The 20,570-nt window shown below is 43.1% G+C and overlaps 1 protein-coding gene across 3 annotated transcripts in view; it reads left to right on the forward strand.

Annotated features, from left to right (window-relative positions):
* Nucleotides 1-20,570, forward strand: part of TOPBP1 (DNA topoisomerase II binding protein 1) — a 377,252-nt gene that overhangs the window by 235,648 nt on the left and 121,034 nt on the right. For all 3 annotated transcript variants that reach the window (XM_085630675.1, XM_085630678.1, XM_085630676.1), the window contains exons 17-18: nucleotides 10,926-11,049; nucleotides 13,109-13,252. In XM_085630675.1, the coding sequence (XP_085486801.1) occupies nucleotides 10,926-11,049; nucleotides 13,109-13,252 (268 nt within the window). The remainder of the gene's footprint in view (nucleotides 1-10,925; nucleotides 11,050-13,108; nucleotides 13,253-20,570) is intronic.

Raw genomic sequence — 20,570 nt, forward strand, 5'->3', positions numbered from 1 at the left:
AGCATCTCCGAGATGGAGAAAAAGAAGAGGCGGCTCGAGGCCGAAATGGACAACATCCTTCAAAGAAAGAAGGAGTTCGACGCCAGAATGAAGGAATTCAAGATTCCAACGGTTCCATCAGCGGACGTCGAGGAGGTCGAAGACGAGTTCGACGCCGAAGGGCTGACAAGGGAACTCGAAGAGGAAGAAGAGCCCTATTATGAGGGAGAAGCCGAGGAAGAAGACCAACGGTCGTTCTACGAATCGGCGGCATCTACCAGCAACGACGTCGAATGGCACGATCTCGACACCGAAAACCCGGAGGAGCCCGTGGACACGTACCCTTCGAGGCCTTCGCCACCCGACGACATCGGGGTCTACAATATGGTGGTCAGGAGCGCAGCAATGGCCTTCGGCGTCAAACTCGACGAGGAGAAACCGAAAGCCGATTTTCTCGTCGAGACACTGCTCCCCATCCAGACAAGGAGCCAGTTCCTCCCCATGCTACAAAGCGTGATGAATCAGGGGAGAGAAGCCTTCAAGGAACCTGCGACCTACCGGTCGATCATGCCCAGGACAGAGAAGAAATATAAGCACTCCTCCCTGGACCCCCCTTACATCAAGGGTAGCGTGACCGCGGACTCCATCATAGCCTCCACGGCCAGGAGAAGGGCCAACGTACCAGCAACTTCGGGCCCACCCCCGGATAAGGAGAGCAGGAGGATTGACCTCACAGGAAGAAAGGTCGAGAGGAACGCCGCAATGCACTGGCGCATGGCGAATTCAAATGCACTCCTCAATAGACACCAATACCAGCACTGGGATGAGATGGGGGAGTTAGTAAAGCACCTCCCCGAAGAATACCGGCAGAGAGCCTCTCACCTGATAGATGAAGGCAAAAACATCGCCAACTCCTGTATAAAGACGGCGTTGGATGGGGCAGAAACTTCAGCAAGACTCATGGCCATAGGGGTCACAGAGAGGAGGCATGCATGGCTAAGAATCTCGGGATTCAAACCGGAAGTGCAGAACAACATCCTTGGCACCCCCTTCAATGGAGAGACACTGTTCGGAGCAACAGTGGACGACAAGCTCACCCAGCTGAAAAAAGAAAACGAGACGGCGAGGTCCATGGGGGCCCTACAGCTGAGGGGAATGAGGCGAGGAAATCCCTCGAGAAGACCCTACGGTAGGGGAGGAAGCCAGCAGGGGACGTCGCACCAGGCGTTCCAACAAAGTCAGCAGAGTGAAGGTCACGGACAAGGTCAGCAGAAGCAAAGCTGGCAATATCAACCTCGGGGCCAGTCCTTTCGCGGGAGAGGGAACGGATGTGGCCAAAGGAGGAGAGGGGGCGAACAGCCCTCGATGAAGTGACTCAGCACGCAAGAGGTCGCCTACCCTCGTCAGGACCCCAAGGGTGAGGCGCAAAAAGTTGTCATCAGGGGGAAGAGAAAATTCAAGAGCCTACGAGCATACGACACCAGTAGGCGGAAGACTGAGGTTCTACCTTCAGGAGTGGCGGCGTATAACCACAGACAAGTGGATACGAAACGTTGTGCAGTACGGGTACTGCGTAGATTTGGAGAAAAGACCTCCAAACAGGAAACCAAGGGGGAGACTGAGATCGGCCCAAGAACTGGCAATACTCAGAGAAGAAACGCGGAAACTCCTGCAAAAGGGAGCCATAGAGACAGTGCCGTTCAGAGAACGCAACAAAGGGGTCTACTCAAACTACTTCGTGGTTCCGAAGGTAGACGGAGACCTCAGACCCATACTAGACCTCCGTTACCTAAACAAGTTCATCAGAGTGCAAAGGTTCAAAATGACTTCACTGCAGGAGGTTCTGCCACAGATAAGAGAAGGGGACTTCATGGTCACCGTGGACCTCAAGGATGCCTATCTTCACATCCCAATAAACAGAAGGCACAAGGGCCTTCTAAGATTCAACATCGGACAAGAACACTACCAGTTCACGACCCTGGCCTTCGGATTAAAATCAGCACCAAGGGTCTTTACAAAATGCCTGTCGGCGGTAGCGGCGCACCTACGAAGGCAGGGAATACATGTCTACCCCTACTTGGACGACTGGCTGGTCAAGGCAAACTCACGCGGAAAGTGCGAGAGGCACGCAAAACGCGTAACGGACACCCTCACAAATCTGGGATTCTCGATCCACTGGGGAAAATCATCGATGGAACCGGAGCAGGTGAAGATTTTCCTGGGGGCAAAGATCAACTCCCGCAACAGTACAGTAGTGCCCAGCGAGAGGAGGACAGAGGCTCTACTGAAGGAGGCGAAGCTCTACCAGAAGGGGCGAGCTCTGACAGTGAGGGCTGTGAGCAAGATGATGGGGATGATGGCGTCCTGTATCCAGCTGGTGCCGAATGTACGCCTGTACATGAGACCATTCCAGGAATGGCTACAACAACAATGGTCACAAGCAAACGGAAGCTGGGAGGATCTAGTGGTTGTTACGCACGCAGCGCAGGAGGAGATAACTTGGTGGAACAGAGACAACATAACAGCAGGGAGAAGCCTGACACCACCAATCCCAACAGTGACCATTACCACGGACGCATCGCAGAAGGGATGGGGAGCGCACATGGACAACCTCAGAGTGAGGGGTCTATGGGCCCCAGCAGATGCGGTCCGCCATATCAACTACCTCGAGTTGAAAACAATCCTGCTAGCCCTGAAGGCATTCCAGAGGCACCTGTTCAACAAGAGGGTGTTGGTCCAAACAGACAACACCACGGCGATGTTCTACATCAACAAACAAGGGGGGACACAGTCGTTCCCGCTCTCATCCCTAGCTCAGGAGATTTGGAGATGGGCCATACCTCTCAGGATAGATCTACTGGCAATTCACCTACCGGGGAAGGACAATGTAGAGGCAGACTGGCTAAGCAGGCAGACCTCAGCATCACACGAGTGGGAGCTCAATGGCCAGGAAACGGAGAAACTCTTCCGGAGATGGGGGACTCCCACAATAGACCTTTTTGCAACACGCCACAATGCAAAATGCCAAAGCTTCGCGTCCAGGCAACCAGATCAGCAATCCAAGGGAAATGCCCTATGGATAAGCTGGTCGAGGACATTTGCCTACGCCTTTCCACCGATACCCCTGTTGCACAGAGTGCTCGACAAGTGCAGAACCAGCAACATGACCCTGATCCTGGTGGCTCCGCAGTGGGCGAGGCAGACATGGTTCTCACAAATTCAAGAAATGGCACAAGGCGACCCATACAGGTTCGAGAGGAGGAAGGACCTGCTCTCAATGCAAAACGGAGAGGTCCTGCACCCAGAGCCAGAGACCCTCAACCTGGCGGCATGGCTCCTGAAGACCTAGAGTTCGCACACCTAAGATTGCCGCCGAGCACGATGCGAGTGCTACGGGAGGCGAGGAAACCAACTACACGAAAATGCTACAGCGCAAAGTGGAAGAGGTTCACTGTGTGGTGCCGGAAAAAGGGCCTGCAAAACAGAATGACAAGAGACTCAACAGTACTGAGGTACCTCACACACCTTCTAAAGAGTAACCTCTGCTCGAGCTCACTAAGGGTACACCTAGCGGCCATCGTGGCCTACACCAGAGGTGAAAAAGGTGGAAGTTTCTTCAGCTCGCAGGTGGTGAGGAGATTCATGGAAGGAGCCAAAAGGATGGCCCCCCCGAAAAGGTTGCCGCCGCCGGCATGGAATCTGAATGTGGTCCTGACGGAGCTCATGAAGGCACCGTTTGAACCCATTCACAAGGCCACACTGCAGATGTTGACGATGAAAACAGCCTTTCTGGTGGCCATAACCTCACTACGCAGGGTGAGCGAGCTTCAAGCACTAACGCTGCAGGAACCCTACATTCAGATTCACAAAGATAGAATAGTCCTGAGAACGGACCCACACTTCATGCCCAAGGTAGTGTCGGCGTTCCACATAAATCAGGCTATCCAGATACCAAGTTTCTTCCAAAACCCGACTACAAACGCAGAAAAGGCACTGCACACCCTCGATGCCAGAAGAGCGGTGATGCACTACATTGAGAGAACCAAGGAACTCAGGAAGTCGAAACAGCTGTTTGTGTCCTTTGCTACTAGCTTCATGGGTAGACCAGTGACTAAGGGCACCATCGCAAGGTGAATTGCCCTCACTATTCAGTTCTGCCACAAACAGGCTGGACAGGAGCTAGCGGAGGGGCCGCAGGCTCACTCCACAAGGAAGAAAGGGGCCACCGTGGCCTTCCTGGCGAACACGCCCATCCAGGACATATGCCTCGCGGCAACTTGGGCATCTGTGCACACGTTCACGAAACACTACTGCGTGGACATTCAGATGAACAAGGAAGCACAGGTTGGACAGAAGGTGCTTCAGCACATTTTCAACGACCAACGCTCATCTACCACCCAGCCGCCACAGAACTAGGAAAACCGCTACAAAATCGATGCACAGCATAGTGAATCCAGAAAGATTCACGCTGCAAAACGAATAGTTTCTTACCTGTCGGTGTAGTTTTGCAGCTTGAAGATCTTTCTGGATTCACTAGCGAACCCACCCACCTCCGCCAGGAAGATGAGGCTGGAGGAAGAGGGGGTAAAATGGAAAAGATCAAAGAAATACAAACCTACAGATAAAGGGACAAGAAGGATTAATCAACCGCCTAGGGTTAAAAAAAAAAAAAAAAAAGAGGAAAGGAAAAAAGAACCCGAAGATGGCGCCCCAAAGGTGGGACTTCCGCAGGAAGCACGACGACGTCACGGGAGGTGCACCAAATGGTGTACGTCGACGCCCACCTGGGCTACAAAAAAAAAAAAAAACAAAGAAAAGACTACGAATCCGGACCCAACCACAAGATCGCGGAATAATGCACAGCATAGTGAATCCAGAAAGATCTTCAAGCTGCAAAACTACACCGACAGGTAAGAAACTATTCGTTAGGCGTCCTCCAATCCAAGGGCTTTGGGTGTGTCACTCCAGGTTTGGATTGTTACGGACGTGGCAGGCCATCAGGTAGTGCTCCCACATACAACAAATTCAGGAGGAAGGTGCTCCACATACACATTTATAGGGTGTTAAGGCTGGGTCTGCGTCGAACCACAACTTATTCACTGTAATGAGGTGTGCTGCCCTATAATACAAGGTTATGTACGGCGCTGCAATGCCCCCGTCTTACATAGATTTATTGCATATGGAAAGAGATACCCTTGCAGTCTGGTGGCTCCGTGGGAAGTCGCCCAGAAGTGAGTCTTCATACCTCTTAAGTGAGATCAGTGGAAAATGGATAGTTCTGTAATTGGTAGACCAGCGTGGTGAGGGATACCATTTTGTAAATGGCAGAGTGCCCCATAATGGATAATGATAGTGGTAATATTGTCCAAAATCTGAGTTTGGGCAGTGTTCAAGGTGTCACATGTGTGGAGCAGAGGAAACATTCAAGTAGAGTTGTGTATTGTTGCATGCTGGTGAGTCTTGATGCTGTTATCTGTGAATAGGATCCCAAGGGGCTCTATGTAGAGACTGAAGATGATAGGAGACAGTATGGAATACAGCGGGACTCCGCTGGTTGCAGGAATGTTTTGACCCCTGGAGGTACCCATGTGAGTAAACAGTTGTTGATTCAAAAGGCTGGAGGAGAACCAGAGAATCCCATTTGAGATTCCAGAGTGAGAATGCGGGTTAGATTGATGATTGTGTCAAAGGCAGGTGAGCGGTAGAGTAATATCAGAAGGCCGTAATCATCTTCATCTGTGGTTAGGAGAGCGTTATCTATTGTGTATAAAGTAGTGGTATCCATGCTGAAGTTACAGATTAATAGCTAGGCAGGAGATGGTTAGTATTGATATCTTTGAGTTAAGCATAGACTGCTTTTTTAGTGTTCTTGTCTGTGAGGGGTAGGTGAATGATGCAACAGTAGTTGGCGATGTTAACATGATTTAATATAGGTTTGTTTAGGAGTGGGAGGATCAGCCCGGCAAGAGAGCTTCTGGGAAGATGAATGAGTGAGGCAGGCATTGACAGTGGTGAGTAGGGTCGAGAGAGCTTCCTGGTAGAGATTTTTAAAGAAAGACAACTTAGATTTCATCTTCACTGGAAGTGGCTTTAAGGGAGTTGACTATGTCAGTGAGATCTGTGAAAAACGGGGCTTTGGAGCATGACCCTTGTGGCATTCTAAAAGAAGGGATGTGCATTAAAGGACAAGATAATGATACAGATATATTAATCTCATAACCTTTACACTCTAGATTATAGTATTGGTATAACTGCCTATTAGTATCCTTTTTACTACAGCTTTTTTATTTTTTTATTGGACCATCTCAGGGATTGCTAAGAAAATACAATTATGTGCTGAGGACCTTATTTTTTTTCTTTTTTTAATTTTCTCTTTCATCTGCATTCAAGGATCTTGGAAAGTATCACATTTTATCTTGTGTAATGTTACCGCTTATGAAATATTTTTTTTAAAGAATCCAGTAGGTAGACCCCAGTGGTGGCCTACTCACCTTGGTTAATACAAATCTAAATATCTTGGGTAAAAAAAATGCCAATTGTGAGTCCATATTTCTTCTTGTAATCAATGTTTACATTTTGCCAGCAATACCTAAATGTACTGCTTCACTAAGATCAATAGTTGCTGGCATTGACCGCTTGATTCCTCAAGGCGTTGATCATAATCACCAGGGTTTTTATGAAAATCTTCATAGTGACCTTTATCATTTATTTCTGGATTCTCTAGCCTATCACTATAGTATACTGCAATTATTATTTAATACTTATCAACAAACTACAGTGGATAAAATCATATTCACAGCTTTGCATGTCTTAGTTTTTTTTGCCTAAATTGCCCCTCTTGACTTGATTATCCAGCACACGAGACTCCTTTTTCTCATGGGGTTTTGGATTATACGTTTTTTACATGCTTGAATTTTTCTGTTACGATTTTGAACTTGCTAACCACCTTGGAAGTGATCATTACCCCCCCTATTGTTTATTTTCATTTAGACAAATTTTTCCCATGAATTAATTACTGAGTGTACCAAAGGTACACTCGTGAACAACAGTAAGAAAATGTGTTGCAGTTGTTATCTCTTTGGCTGTTTGCCATCCATTGAGCATTGTGAATTTATGTCACAATTATTTGAAACCTTTACCAGCATGCGCACACTCTATCAATCTTCCTGCCATATTTAGGAGAATTTTTTGCCTCCATTGTTTAAGTATCTCTCATCAGTAGACCAGATCTCCAGACATCTGGTTCGCTGCGTCGCTCCGTACACATGCAGCGATTAGGCTGGGCCCACTTTGCCGCAAATGAGAAACAGACCTAGGGCGCCAGCTAGCGGACAGGGAATGGGAAAAGATAATAAAGAGCCCAGTGCGTATACCCAGAAACATGAGGTTCAGACAAATCCACTTGTTCATAGTCCACAGAGCATATCTTACACCCGAGATGATCAACAAGTACTTCCACTGTACGGACGCAGCATGCCCCCGGTGTGCCGAACCAGGGGCTGATCTTATACACATGCTGTGGAGCTGCCATAGGCTATTCACATATTGGCACGCAGTCAGTGGACTGTTTACCACATGCCGCAGCATACCCTTTGAATGGACTGTTTACTTATTGCACCATTTTCGTAGGGCCCAACCACTAATGTAACATCCAGGTTCCTCGACTTGGGACTAGTGGTCGCCAAGCGGCTTCTAACTAAGTGGTGGAAGGCTCAGGATCCGCCGCATATACGTGCATGGAGACATTCGCTCTTAGCATGGGCCAAAGCAGAGGGCATAGCCATCCTAAGGGAAGAAATGCTGGGGATACGGAAAGAGCCCGTGGCGGCCCAGTGGGAGGGACTACTTCGGACCTTACAGCAGACAGAGGTGGATAGCCCAGAGGGACAGCCTGAGAGCGGGAGACACGAGCCTGTAGTGAGCAACGAGGGAAATGCAGGTAGAAAACCGTAAGACCATGTATCTACACACGCACTACCCGACGCCCAGGGAGGGCATAGCTGCAGCCAGTGAGTAGAGGTAACTGTCCGCTCGAAGCTGGCAACGGGACGAGGGAGATGCAGGGTAGCAGTGAATGAGTTAACCACATAACTATTGGTCAAAGCTGCTGTTGTTGTTGGTTTGAGTTTGCCTGTTCTTGAACATAGCATCTGTTCACAAGTCCATGCTGACTGATCTGAAAGGACTTTGTACAACATGCTAATAGAACCATGCAGTTATTATGTTGTAACCTCTATCCATGGGGAAATGGATTGAATGTTGGGGGTAAACTTGATCCTGAACAAATGGTGTCATTGATACATATGTTATACACCATACCCTTCCGACAGTAATGTCTCTTAAATGTTGGTAGACGGTCAAATGTACAAATGATTCTCAACAAAATACCTTGCCTTTCATGCATATGTAAATGCAAAATCAATAAAACAGATTTAAACAAAAAAAATCAATAGACAAGATCTCTCACTGACCCATAAGAACCCATAGCATAGTAAATAAGTTTGATAGGATAATTAATGACGTCAAAAGGGTTTTTATGAAAATATTAAGATTAGTACTAAAATTCCTAGCTGTAGTTGTTTGGAATGATCTATTAAAGCAACTAAAAACTGTTTATAAGCAGTCAATTTGTGACGTTATTTCTAAAAAAAAAAACATAATTCTTTAAAAAAAAGTTAGTATGTGGTGCCAATTTTTAGATCTTAAATCTGGCAGCTGGTGATCTCTTGTATGGATATCTATGAAACTACATATTCATTGAATCGAGTATCTTCTTTGAAACATATGAGGAGTTTATTTTAAAGTCATCCTTTGCTTAACAACACTGTAACTTTACTTGTCCTAGTTGGTCTTATAACATTAACCAATGCCCTTTTTGAAGAATAGCTATTCATCTCATGCTCCAGGGCAAAATGGCCTTCCAGTTGCTATTCGCAAAGAAAATCCCAATTGTTGGTGTTGTATTTAAAGTATTTTTTTGCACTCCTGTTAAAAACTTTGGAATTATGCCTTCATCTTGGAAAGGCTCGATCATTCTCCCACTTCATAAATGAGCATCTACTTCCAACCCAAACTGGTTTTCACACAGTTTCATTCTTGATAATATTGCAGCACTAAACCTGTTAAGTCTCTCAAGCTCTGGTCAAGGTCTCGTAATAATCTATTTGCCTGCTTTGCAAATTATTCTACATCTTTACCAAAGTAGATAGAACCCATGTATGGGGGGATTGACAGTACCTTATAGGATTATGTTGATAGTATTACGTTCTAACACATAGGTTCAGGTTACGCCATGTGATAAAGGCCTTTCCTCCATATAAGATCCTGAAACGGTTATACAGTTGTGCTGCTCTTGTTTTCTTTATACATTGCTGACTTACCAGCATTTGTTTTTATAACCCTGATAGCCTTTTTCCTAAACTGAGGGAAGTGAGAGTTAGTAACTTGTTCCTTGCTGATGACTTGGCTATTTTACTTAATGACTGAGATAAATTACTACGTTAACTAAATTGCTTGCATGAATGTAATATAGAAGAACATATTTTTTGTCTTGCTTGAAGCCAAAGTTACACGTAAATATATCTTTTCTGTTGATTATTTGTTAAGCTTTCATTATTTAGGAATTAATGTTGAGCATACTTTTAGGTGGAACACACAATAGGCAAACCTGATATCCAGAGGTAAAGTTAGAGCTAACGCTATTAAACCTGTAGTTCCAATTCTACTGTACAACTCCTCTGTGTTACAGTGGAGTAAAGTTTGCACTCTTGGCACTATTTACATGAAATACATGTGTTCTGTATTCAATTTAAGGTCATAATCTCTGCACTGTCAATTACATTTTAAATTAGTTCTTACTAGGTTGGTGTCTCTAGATACCATTCAGCTAATCAATTATTTTTTCAGTTATGCTTGTGCAGACTCTGGGACTTTAAGATCTTTGACTTTAAAAACAGATCTTGTCAACTGTGCCGCTAAGCCTGCGTTGGCAAATCATATACACAGTGCTAACAAATTATCATCTACCCTCATTGGATGTTATTGCCAAAATGCCTTTGACTGGCTGTAAGCAGGATTTAAATTCAACTATAAAACTACATGAACTTCATTATGATGCAGTCCTATTTAGATTCTACTTTGGTTTATGGTTTCAAAATAGATTTCTTCCACTTTTGATTACTACTTTACATACCAATCTTTCAGTGTGCCGGTTTTTGGGCCAAGGGCATAGAGCCTAACTAACTGTACTGCCTATGCAGCGGTACCACTGAATCAATGTAACATATAATTTGTAAGATCTATTTCCAGGGACTCAGGTAATAAAACAGTTAATGACGCTATCGCCCACTGTTTTAACAGTAGTGAGAATAATTATATTTGATGTTTTATTTATTCTTCTAAGATCCTCTGTAGCGAGATAGAATAATGTGAGGTAAGCTTGGTCATGAAGTAGCAACATTGCTTTCACTAAGTTCTTTTTAAATCTTTTTTGGGATATTTTATTGCTGCTTTATATATTGTTGTATTGTATTGTCATTTTAAGGCTTTTACTAACATTTTTCTTTTTAGCTTACGTAAACCATGCCAGATGTTTTTATTGCTGTCGTATTGTACATGATTTATATTTTATACAATAATGTATACATAACATTCCATACTACAGAGACTGTTCAGTCAGTTGCACTTGGCCCCTCATATTAACTCGTGTTTTTACTTTATATTTTTGTAATGTATCTTTTTGCCAGTGTTAAATCTTTAGTGCCTCTAACCACCTAACCATGTAGTAAGTCATTTCCGTAATAAAATTCATAGTAAATACTCTCATTAGTTTGTTAATGTGTTACCCACTGTTTCAAGATTAGTAATTTAGCACCTTTAACTGACTTTTCCTAGATCACCAAGATATTCAGAAGGTGCTGTATTCATAATCCGCTTGTGTTTTTTAGATGGTGCTTTGATGAAACCGTGACTCATTTCATCTACCAGGGACGACAAAATGACACCAACCGGGAGTATAAATCAGTGAAGGAAAAAGGAATACACATAGTTTCAGAGCATTGGCTCTTAGCAGTATGTATACCTACCTTTACCGTACCTTAACAAATAAAGCACACAGCATTTCATGTATTTTATGGTTTCCTTTGGTATACATTAATGGCTGGTGATGTAAACCCTGCATATTGCTGGAGAATGTAATCTTCCAGGAATTGAGGTTTTACTGAACCTTGGCATTAAATGCTCAGTCTAGGGAGAGACAAATATCTTCTGTTGGGATCCTAAATGTAGGAACCATTGGTGTGTTGCAACCCCAGATGCAGTGCTTAACTTCATTAAAAATATTCTTGTTCTTGAACAGTCCTTAGATTGTAACTGTAGCAAGCACATTCAGATCCAATTTTTCCTTAGACTAGACCTACCATTCGTGCTGATCAGTTCACCCCGAGTGAGACGCTATGCCCAGATGTGGGTCTTGTGCACTCCATGCCACTGGAATCAAGCTATCCTGGCTGAAGAGGGGTGAAACCCCGAAACCGGTCCTAGGATGCTTGTTTCTAGTCCAGGGAGGACCTGGCTTGGCAGTTCGGCTGGACTGTTCCCATGAGGCACAGGGTCAAGACTGATTTGCATATGGCTGGGTTCAAACTGGAATGGCATGGTGAGCAAACAAACAATGGATTTAGGCCCAAATCTCTGTACTGGGGTGAATGTATGACATTGTTCTGCATTCTGTCCTTCAACTGTTGTTTTTGGATCAGTTCTTGAAGCAGAAAATAAGCTGTGTATCAAAATGGCCACCTATCTGTCGTGTGTTTGCTTTGGCAGTCGGTTTGCATTAAGTTATTTGCGATCTGTGAAAGAGCTCTGTACAGCTTTCTCTCGTTGAGGTCTTAAGCAATCAAAGTCTTGAAAAAATCCCAACAAGACCTGCCTAAATTGTGAAATACGCATCTGCTGTAATCCACTGCTCACATGAATGTTTTTTCTCCTATAACACTGCACTTAAAGATTGAAGTATATCATACAAAAACAAAACAAAAATACTTAAATAAATCTCTATATATTTATTTATTTACTTATATAGCGCTTGTATCGACCCCCGAAGGGGTATCTCTGCGCTTAGGACAGACCGTGAGGATATATTGCAGCTGTAGCTGAATCAAGTGCAAAAAAGAGTAGTCTTAAGCAGCTTCCCGAATTGTAGGTGATCAGTGCATTGTCTCAAAATTATGGGGCGCTCGTTCCAGTATCGAGGGCCAAGATGGGAGAGGGCTCTTCCTCTTATTCTAGCCTTCCTTACTCGAGGTACCACAAGAAGATGTTTGGCACCCAAGCAAAGAGATCTGGAAGGTAGATACGGTGTAAATTTCTCCGAAAGGTTAGAGGGGCCTATATTAAACAGTGAATTGTGGATGATGCAGCAGATTTTGAATCTTACCCGTTGGCGGATAGGAAGCCAATGCAGCTGCATAAGAAGAGGGCGGGAAGGAGTCCTAGGAAGAGCATTGAGGACCAATCGCGCTGCCGTGTTCTGGACTACCTGCAGCCTGCTGAGCGGGGCGTCACTATAAACACTGAGTGATTTTTCTGTTGATGAAAAATGAACACCGTTTCAGACAAAAAATTTTAGAGTTTTCTTGTTTGTCACATTTAATTTGGTTTCTTCATTTGCTTCTCTACTCCCAAAACTCTTTTGACAATTTGGTCAACATCCATGTTGTGGCGTCTTTTGCATGAAGATCTAACCATAAGTGAGCCTAGCATGCCTGCAGCAACATTGAGCTCAGACAGATGTGATCACCATGTCTGCAGTTAGCCCTAGCCCGTTCAATGTGTGATCTGATGAGATTTTAAATTTCACATTGTCTCTTCAATATCGACACTGAAATTACTTTTGTGTTCACCTTTGGAGGATTCAGGATTACACTACTGATAGGAGTCGGCTTTGATGTGGCTGCAAATGCAGCACTTTGTAAAAGTACACATGTATATACATCTTTGTTTATAATGCTCCTGCCTATAAAAGCTTCACGTTAACACCTGTACTGAAGTATTGTTTTGTGTTGAAGACTTTCCATATATAGACACAAGACAAGTCTGCTAATGTCAGTACCAATAATCTCTATTGCAGTGCGCAGAAGAAGAAAAGCGGCTTCCCGAGTCTCTCTATCCACATACCTACAATCCCAAATTGAGCCTGGATATTAGTGCTGTGCAAGATGTCAGACTATCCAACAGTAGAGGAATATTAACTGGAAAATCCACAGATCAAGAGGTATGATCGCTCATAAAATATTGCAATGTGTTCTCTGCCCAGCTAGATATTACTCTATGGTTGTGGTGTGTTTTATTGTTTTCAATGTCTTTACTTACAACCCTGTCCTTTAACAATAGTGTTCATTTTATGGTATTTAGGTTTATCCAGTTGAATACATTGTCCTTACAAAACAGTAGCGTAGAGACCATACATCTTAGTCGCGCAGCTGCCAACCCAGATTTTCCAAACTATCATCTACTGAAGCGTAAGACAACCTCATACAGGATTCCAAAGTAGTTCATGATATAATGTTCATCCTAGGCTTGGTACAGATCTGAATCTATGATTCCTGCTTTAGAAGTGTAAGTAAGGCCAACTGGCCGAACTCCGTACACCTCCCATCAGTTGTGCTACTGACATCGAGGAAAAAGAGTATTCTGGCATACCGCAGCAGCACTCCGTTTTCCTTTTTCTTCACCTTGTCCAAGATAAATTCCCAGGCTGCATACTGTCTAACCAAATGAGGAATGTGGGACCAAACTGGGACCCTCTTCCAGTCTCTACCATAGACCTAAAGTAGTGAAAAGCCATGATTTTCACTTGAAGCATCCCCTTTTTCCACGTATTGGTCCTCCAGCCAGTTTGCTGAAAAAGTTGTGTGATCTGTTCCATCAGCCCTCATTGGGAATCCAGTAACCTGCAGCTGGGTTCCTCTCGTCTGTTTTTCAGTGTCCTCTAACTGACCCGCTAGCATCCTCTTTTTCTTCGGCTAGTCCTTAATTCACCTACTTAACTTCTCACAGCAAAGTGACTAGCTTTACGCTTCCCTTTTACTCCTGTTTAAGTTATTCCTCTCTGCTCATTGCTCTCGTCTCTAGTTTCACCAGAGCCTCATGTTTTTTTGTCCAGTTTACTATCAGTACCGGCAGTTGGCTCTCGTATGCGTGTCAGCTTTCCAGCGAGACCTGTGTTGAGGGCCATAGGGACATAAGAGACACAGAGCTCAGAAATTTCTCTGTGCATTGTCAAGCTCTCCTCCAAATTGAATGATACAGCTCATTGCACTACACCAACAAGACCAATTATTTCTGGAGTAAACTCTATCCTTGAAAGACCTGCAAAATACATTGATACATTTCTGAAACCTCTAGTCAGTGATATCCCAAGTTATATAAGGGATACTATGCAAGCCATTACACTGCTAGAAGGCCAAGAGTTTGATTAAGAAAATTAATATCTGGTTACACTAGATATTACCAGCCTTTATACCAACATCCTACAAGAAGCTGGGTTAGAAGCTCTTGAAGCCTTTTTGAATAAACGAGAACGCCCGCACAATGTGCCAACATCTTTCCTGTTACAACTAGTTGAAATATAACTTTTTCAGCTTTAATGACAAGCAATACGTACAGATAGAAGGTACCGCGATGGGGTGTCCTTTCGCCCCAGAAATGGCCGTGATGTTCAAGGCACTTTTTGAAGACAAGTGGATCTTTAACAACAATCCCTATGATGGCCATATAAAAGATTGGCATCGTTATATCGACGATGTCATCATGCTATGGAGAGGAACTGAAGATCAATTGCAGAACTTTACCATCTGCTTAAAATCAAGACACTGCGATATCCAATTTACAATAAACTACAGTAAAACAGAATGCTGATAAAACATGAAGTTGGCAATTTATACACTACTATATATACAAAAAAACTGACCGAAACACATTTCCCCATTTTCCAAGTTTTCACCAACGCAACCTGCGGGAGAGTTTACCGTGTAGCCAATTCTTAAGAACAAGGCGAAATTGCACCAAGAAGGAGGATTACTTCTACAATGCTAAAGAACTTCTTGAAAAATTAGTAGAACGTAACTATCCACGCAGACTATTGAAAAGAGCAATGAAACGTGCATGGTACACTCCTAGAGAGACCCTTTTAACATCTAAAAATAACCCTACTAACACACCTCTAGTGTGTGTTACAACATTTTCAGGTTGCACGAATGAAATAAAAAAAAATAGTGAGAAAGAACTGGCACACCGTGAAAGCACTTGATCCATTTAAAGATACTCCTATCTTTGCACTAAAAAAAATAGAGGTATAAGAGATAGGTTGGTTCGAGCCAATACAACAAAGAAGAAGAGTGTCCAGTCAATTCGGACACTACTGTCTCTACCTCTGATCAAAGGACACAGGAGATGTGGCAACTGTAAATCATGCAACAGTACAATTGAGGGCACTCTATTTACATACGGCAATAAATAAATAAAGCATGAGGAATTTACTAACTGTAACACTCATAATGTCATCTATTGTGTGTTATGTCGATGCCCAAAAGCATATGTAGGTAAAACGCAGCAGCCAATAAAGAAACGAATAACTCAACATCGTTCCCGCAGAAGATGTCAGATCCTGAATGCACCCATGGTCCAACACTGTATTGAAAGAAATCATGGCCCAAACGACATGAAATGGACAATAATAAAACATATAACAGGCAATAACATCGATACCTTGTTGTCTAAATTTGAAGCAAAGACAATTTTGTACTTGGGTTCAATTGACAATGGACTGAATGAAATGAGCGAAATTATACACTGTGGAAGATAAGTGTGTTCATCTATCATTCCTATATACCAAGTAATCATAACATACACTGAGAAATTTTTATTTCTATATATTATTTTGAAACATTACCATATTGAAATAGAGAAGCAGTAGAAAAAGGAATGTTGATTTAGTCCTAGCATGCTGCTAATATGTCGGGGTTGCCCTTGTCCAAACGTGAATAAAGCTTTTAGTAGATTGAATATTACTGCTCCGCTAAGGTCCACGTGACATAAGGTTTAAGCGTAGGATGGTTACCAGCATCATGCCTATAGTAGGGATGGCATATTGTAATAATATAAAGCGCTTTGGTTATGCGCTTTTTCATAGTTTTAAATAAAACGGAGTCACCTTTTCATTATAGTAATATCGCTTGGCCAACATCAAAGCAACAGGAAGTCAGGCATCAATAGATCAAGACACTGACTTCCTGTTTTGTCACACGCATCAAGATTTGGGAACCAATGGTGCCTTAAGATGACAAGGCGCGAGATTTCAGAACTTGTTGATCGGAAGATTCGGCGTGTAATTCCAGCTAGTGACTACACCACTGAGGCTTTGCATATCGGGAGTTTTTGCTTACTAAAGAAGTGCTGCGATATGGAAAACAATTCATAGTACTTTGACGGTAAGTTCTACGATAAATAAGCCTGTAGAACGTCACTGATTCTGGTGAATTTTTCATCAATTTTAAAAAACTGCCACTATTTTCCGTTCTCTATAAGAAATGTCTCCGGTACAAGAGCAAGTTTTTGAGCACACTAACGGTTTCACAAGTATTGCGCACGATCTCTGTATCCTCACAAATAAAAGACACAGTTGTGGCTTATGCAATACCCGCCTGGGCATGGTGATTAGCAACGTCATTCACGGACCTTTCCGCTTCTAACAAGATACGTTTTTGCTATAAGGGAATTTCTCCAGCGGACTAACTTTTTTGAAATATTGCGCATGCTCTCTGACTCTACATAAACATAAGATACACCTGTTGGTCTATGTTATATCCACTCTAGTTTGATGCAGATTAACACTATCTATCAATGTTGGCACTACGGAAGATGAAAGCATGATAAATGCCACCACTCAGTTGCACAAATGAGGCCCAGAAACAGATGAGAATTCCAATACAGCTTAATTACAAAGTTACCAACCGGTTTTTGCCCTTTTTCTCTATTTTCCCTCCTATATAACTCAGATTTGTGAACTCTGACGTAACCTTTACGACATAGAAAGAGATATAGGAAACTCAAGTATTCCCACATGAGAACCACAAAATGGTATGTCATGACCTGCATCCCATTTAATTAAGTTAATTTATCCAAAATGTGATCTGTTTCAGTCACTTATTAGGTTTTATAATTATTGTCTTATTTATGCAGGCATCCAAAAGTCCTACCACCTTAAATCCTTGCCCTGATGAAGACCTTCGCCTAAAATAATATTTTGGGTCCTTACCTATAGAAGGTTATAACGCGTTGGCTTATGACAATGAGAGGTTTATACTTACCTAACTTGGAGACACTCTTGCACAATATGCATATTTGAGCATATTAGTTGATACTCTTGTATTAGAGTTTATAAATAAGATATTGACCTCTTCAAGACCCAAGTTAAGCAACAATTGAGGATCAAATAATATAATGTCCCAATTATATGTTTAAAATGTAGGACTGTTGTCAATGCGAAACGTGCATTGGCACTGTCTTACCCTGGTGGATAGCCAATTTGTCTTCTGTTTAATCAATTATGTCATGTTTGTAATGTAACATGTGTACATGTGTGTTTTGTATTTATGTGTAAAAATCTGTTTTGTTTCACATTAGAAAGGGGTATATGTCTTTAAATATAATGTGATGGCAACCTCTTCTTTGCATTTTATGAAATATTGAACAATTCCATAAATAAATGGTAGCCCAGGGTCAATTAAGGTAACCACTGAGGTCTAAAAAACAAATGATTGATGGTGTTAGAGGTTTATTGTTGCATACTTATGATTTTCACTTGAAGCATCCCCTTTTTCCCCGTATTGGTTCTCCAGCCAGTTCGCTGAAAAAGTTGTGTGATCTGTTCCATCAGCCCTCATTGGGAATCCAGTAACCTGAAGCTGGGTTCCTCTCGTCTGTTTTTCAGTGTCCTCTAACTGACCCGCTAGCATCCTCTTATTCTTCGGCTAGTCCTTAATTCACCTACTTAACTTCTCACAGCAAAGTGACTAGCTTTACGCTTCCCTTTTACTCCTGTTTGTTATTCCTCTGTGCTCATTGCTCTCGTCTCTAGTTTCACCAGAGCCTCATGTTTTTTGGTCCAGTTTACTGTCAGTACCGGCAGTTGTCTCTCGTATGCGTGTCAGCTTTCCAGCGAGACCTGTGTTGAGGGCCATAGGGACATAAGAGACACAGAGCTCAGAAATTTCTCTGTGCATTGTCAAGCGCTCCCCCAAATTGAATGATACAGCTCATTGCACTACACCAACAAGGCAAAGGTGTCTTTTCTGAAGGACCAAGAGCAGATTTTCTTTCCTGTGATGGAAGAATAGCATAGATGGCAGGAGCCCCTCTCATAACGGACTGGGGGATCAGAGTAGTGAGGAGAAGGACAACCATCTAAAAGTCTCCTGTTTCTGTTTTTGAGGACTATTCTAAGGGAAGTTCCAGAGGGGAGATCAAGAAAGGAGGTGACCTTTCCGGTTGACATTAAGATCTATAATGTCAAGGCAAGATACTATAGCTACGGTTAGCCATCGAGGAGTCATTTGACATTAAAGAAGCGTAAGGCTTCAACATCAAGAGAGTCCATGATGCTGAAGCACCACTCGACAGCAAGTCACACAGAATATTCTACTTTTTTTTTTTTTTACAGAAGTCTGCTGAATGGCTGAGGAAGATGGAGTCTTGGATGTTGCCTATGACCTCGGACTCCGAAATACTCAAGCTACATACCTTTCAAGCCAACAAAACCAGTACTGGAAATACAGGACTCTCCAGTTCGGTACCTCAGCTGATGTCTCCACCTCCACTGCCTCCTCCAAATCATCCCCCCGCTCATGCTGTGACACCTATGGAGCATTCTCCTCCTACATCTCCAGCCCCACGTAGACCGACACGGGCTTAACCTTTTTCAAGACCACTGTTGGCACCAAACACTGTACCTCATTGCCATCTCGTTCAAGATCTCAATACAGATCAAGATCACTCCATTGCTCTTGCCACTTCTGAAATTTGAAACCTTTGCCCTTCTCCAGGTATTCCTATAGACTCCGACATCTGTCTAGTTCATACTCAAGCTCCTCTGGCCCTCTTCCACATCTAGGACTGGAATATATTCTCAAACTCTTACTGACATTCCTCTTGTTAGACTCTCACTAATTAATGATATCAACAGCTTTTAAAAGATTTTCATCAAAGGGGTGAAGACACTAAACCCTCCTTTACCAGCTATGACAACATCCACTTCAGTTAGTTCAAAATGCTTTATGAACTGGCCTAAATGAAGGCTAAAATCGAAACTCCTAAAGGCTGTGACCCTATAGGAGAAAACAGGAGAAACAAAATCAAAGAAACAATCTTCCAGGCCTTATAACTAGCACTATTGTCATCATAGGGTTCTAACCCCATAGTGGCCTCAAGAACAGTAACAACAACTCCAGAGGCAGACTTTTCACCAGCAAAAGTACCCATCCAGACGGAAAGGAAGTCTCCAACCCACAGCAGCCATAGACAAGCAACCTCCGAAGAGCCAAACAATGACTCCTTAACTTCTCCCTCTTCATTTCAGTGGATGCCGGGAACTATTTTAAATGACCTGGCAGAAGGGAAAGCCATCACAAAGGACGAATGGTTTGCAGTGTTGTGCAAAATTGCTACTCTCTCAGCTCTAGGTTCCCTTCATCTAAGATACAGGTCTCATTCAGTGGCAATCCCACCAAAAAGGTCAGACAAACAACATCCAGAAAACCTTCAGCAAGAGCTGGACATTCACTTACAGAAACATTTGTCTTCCCCAAAATGGAGTGTGAATTTATTCTCGCTACTCTGTGGTAAAGAAGAAAGGGCACAAAAAAACAAAAAAAGAGTACAGAACCATTCTGGCTATAAGACTAGCAAGCATATGATATGGAGGGAGAAATTCAGGATGCTAGTGCTCCATCCTGTCTAAAGACAAATTAATCCGGGGATTGTCTATGCTGCATACATCTTTATGTTGTGTACTTCCATGTACCCATTGCAACGAAACAACCAAAAACCCTTGTAGTGGGCAGTAATGATTACCAATACAGTGTCACCCCATTTGGCCTCAAGTCTTCACTGAGAACTTTGTCAAAGTGCATGGCTGTAGCTGCAGCTTATCTCAGGAGGCATAAGATCTTTGTTTGCCTATATCTAGGTGAGTAGCTGATCAAGGCCACATCAGAACAGGCTCATCAGCATTTCCATGACACAGTCACAACTCTCAATCAACAAGCATTGCATATCAGTCCAAAAAAATCAACATCAACCGTGGTACATTCTTTACACTCTCTTGGCTGTTCTGGATACCCTAAAAGCGAAAGTGTACCGTTTGAAGGCAAACCTATTATCTATCTGAAGTGACGCAATGATAAGAAAACAATTCACCTGACCACAAGGCAAATTTAATTACTTATGTGGTTAATGGGATCATTCAATTTCCTCATACAGTATGCCCATATCCACATGAGGCTCGTACAACATTGTCTGTAAGAACAGTAGTG

Source organism: Triturus cristatus, chromosome 10 (assembly GCF_964204655.1).
Source record: "Triturus cristatus chromosome 10, aTriCri1.1, whole genome shotgun sequence".
Taxonomy (NCBI): domain Eukaryota; kingdom Metazoa; phylum Chordata; class Amphibia; order Caudata; family Salamandridae; genus Triturus; species Triturus cristatus.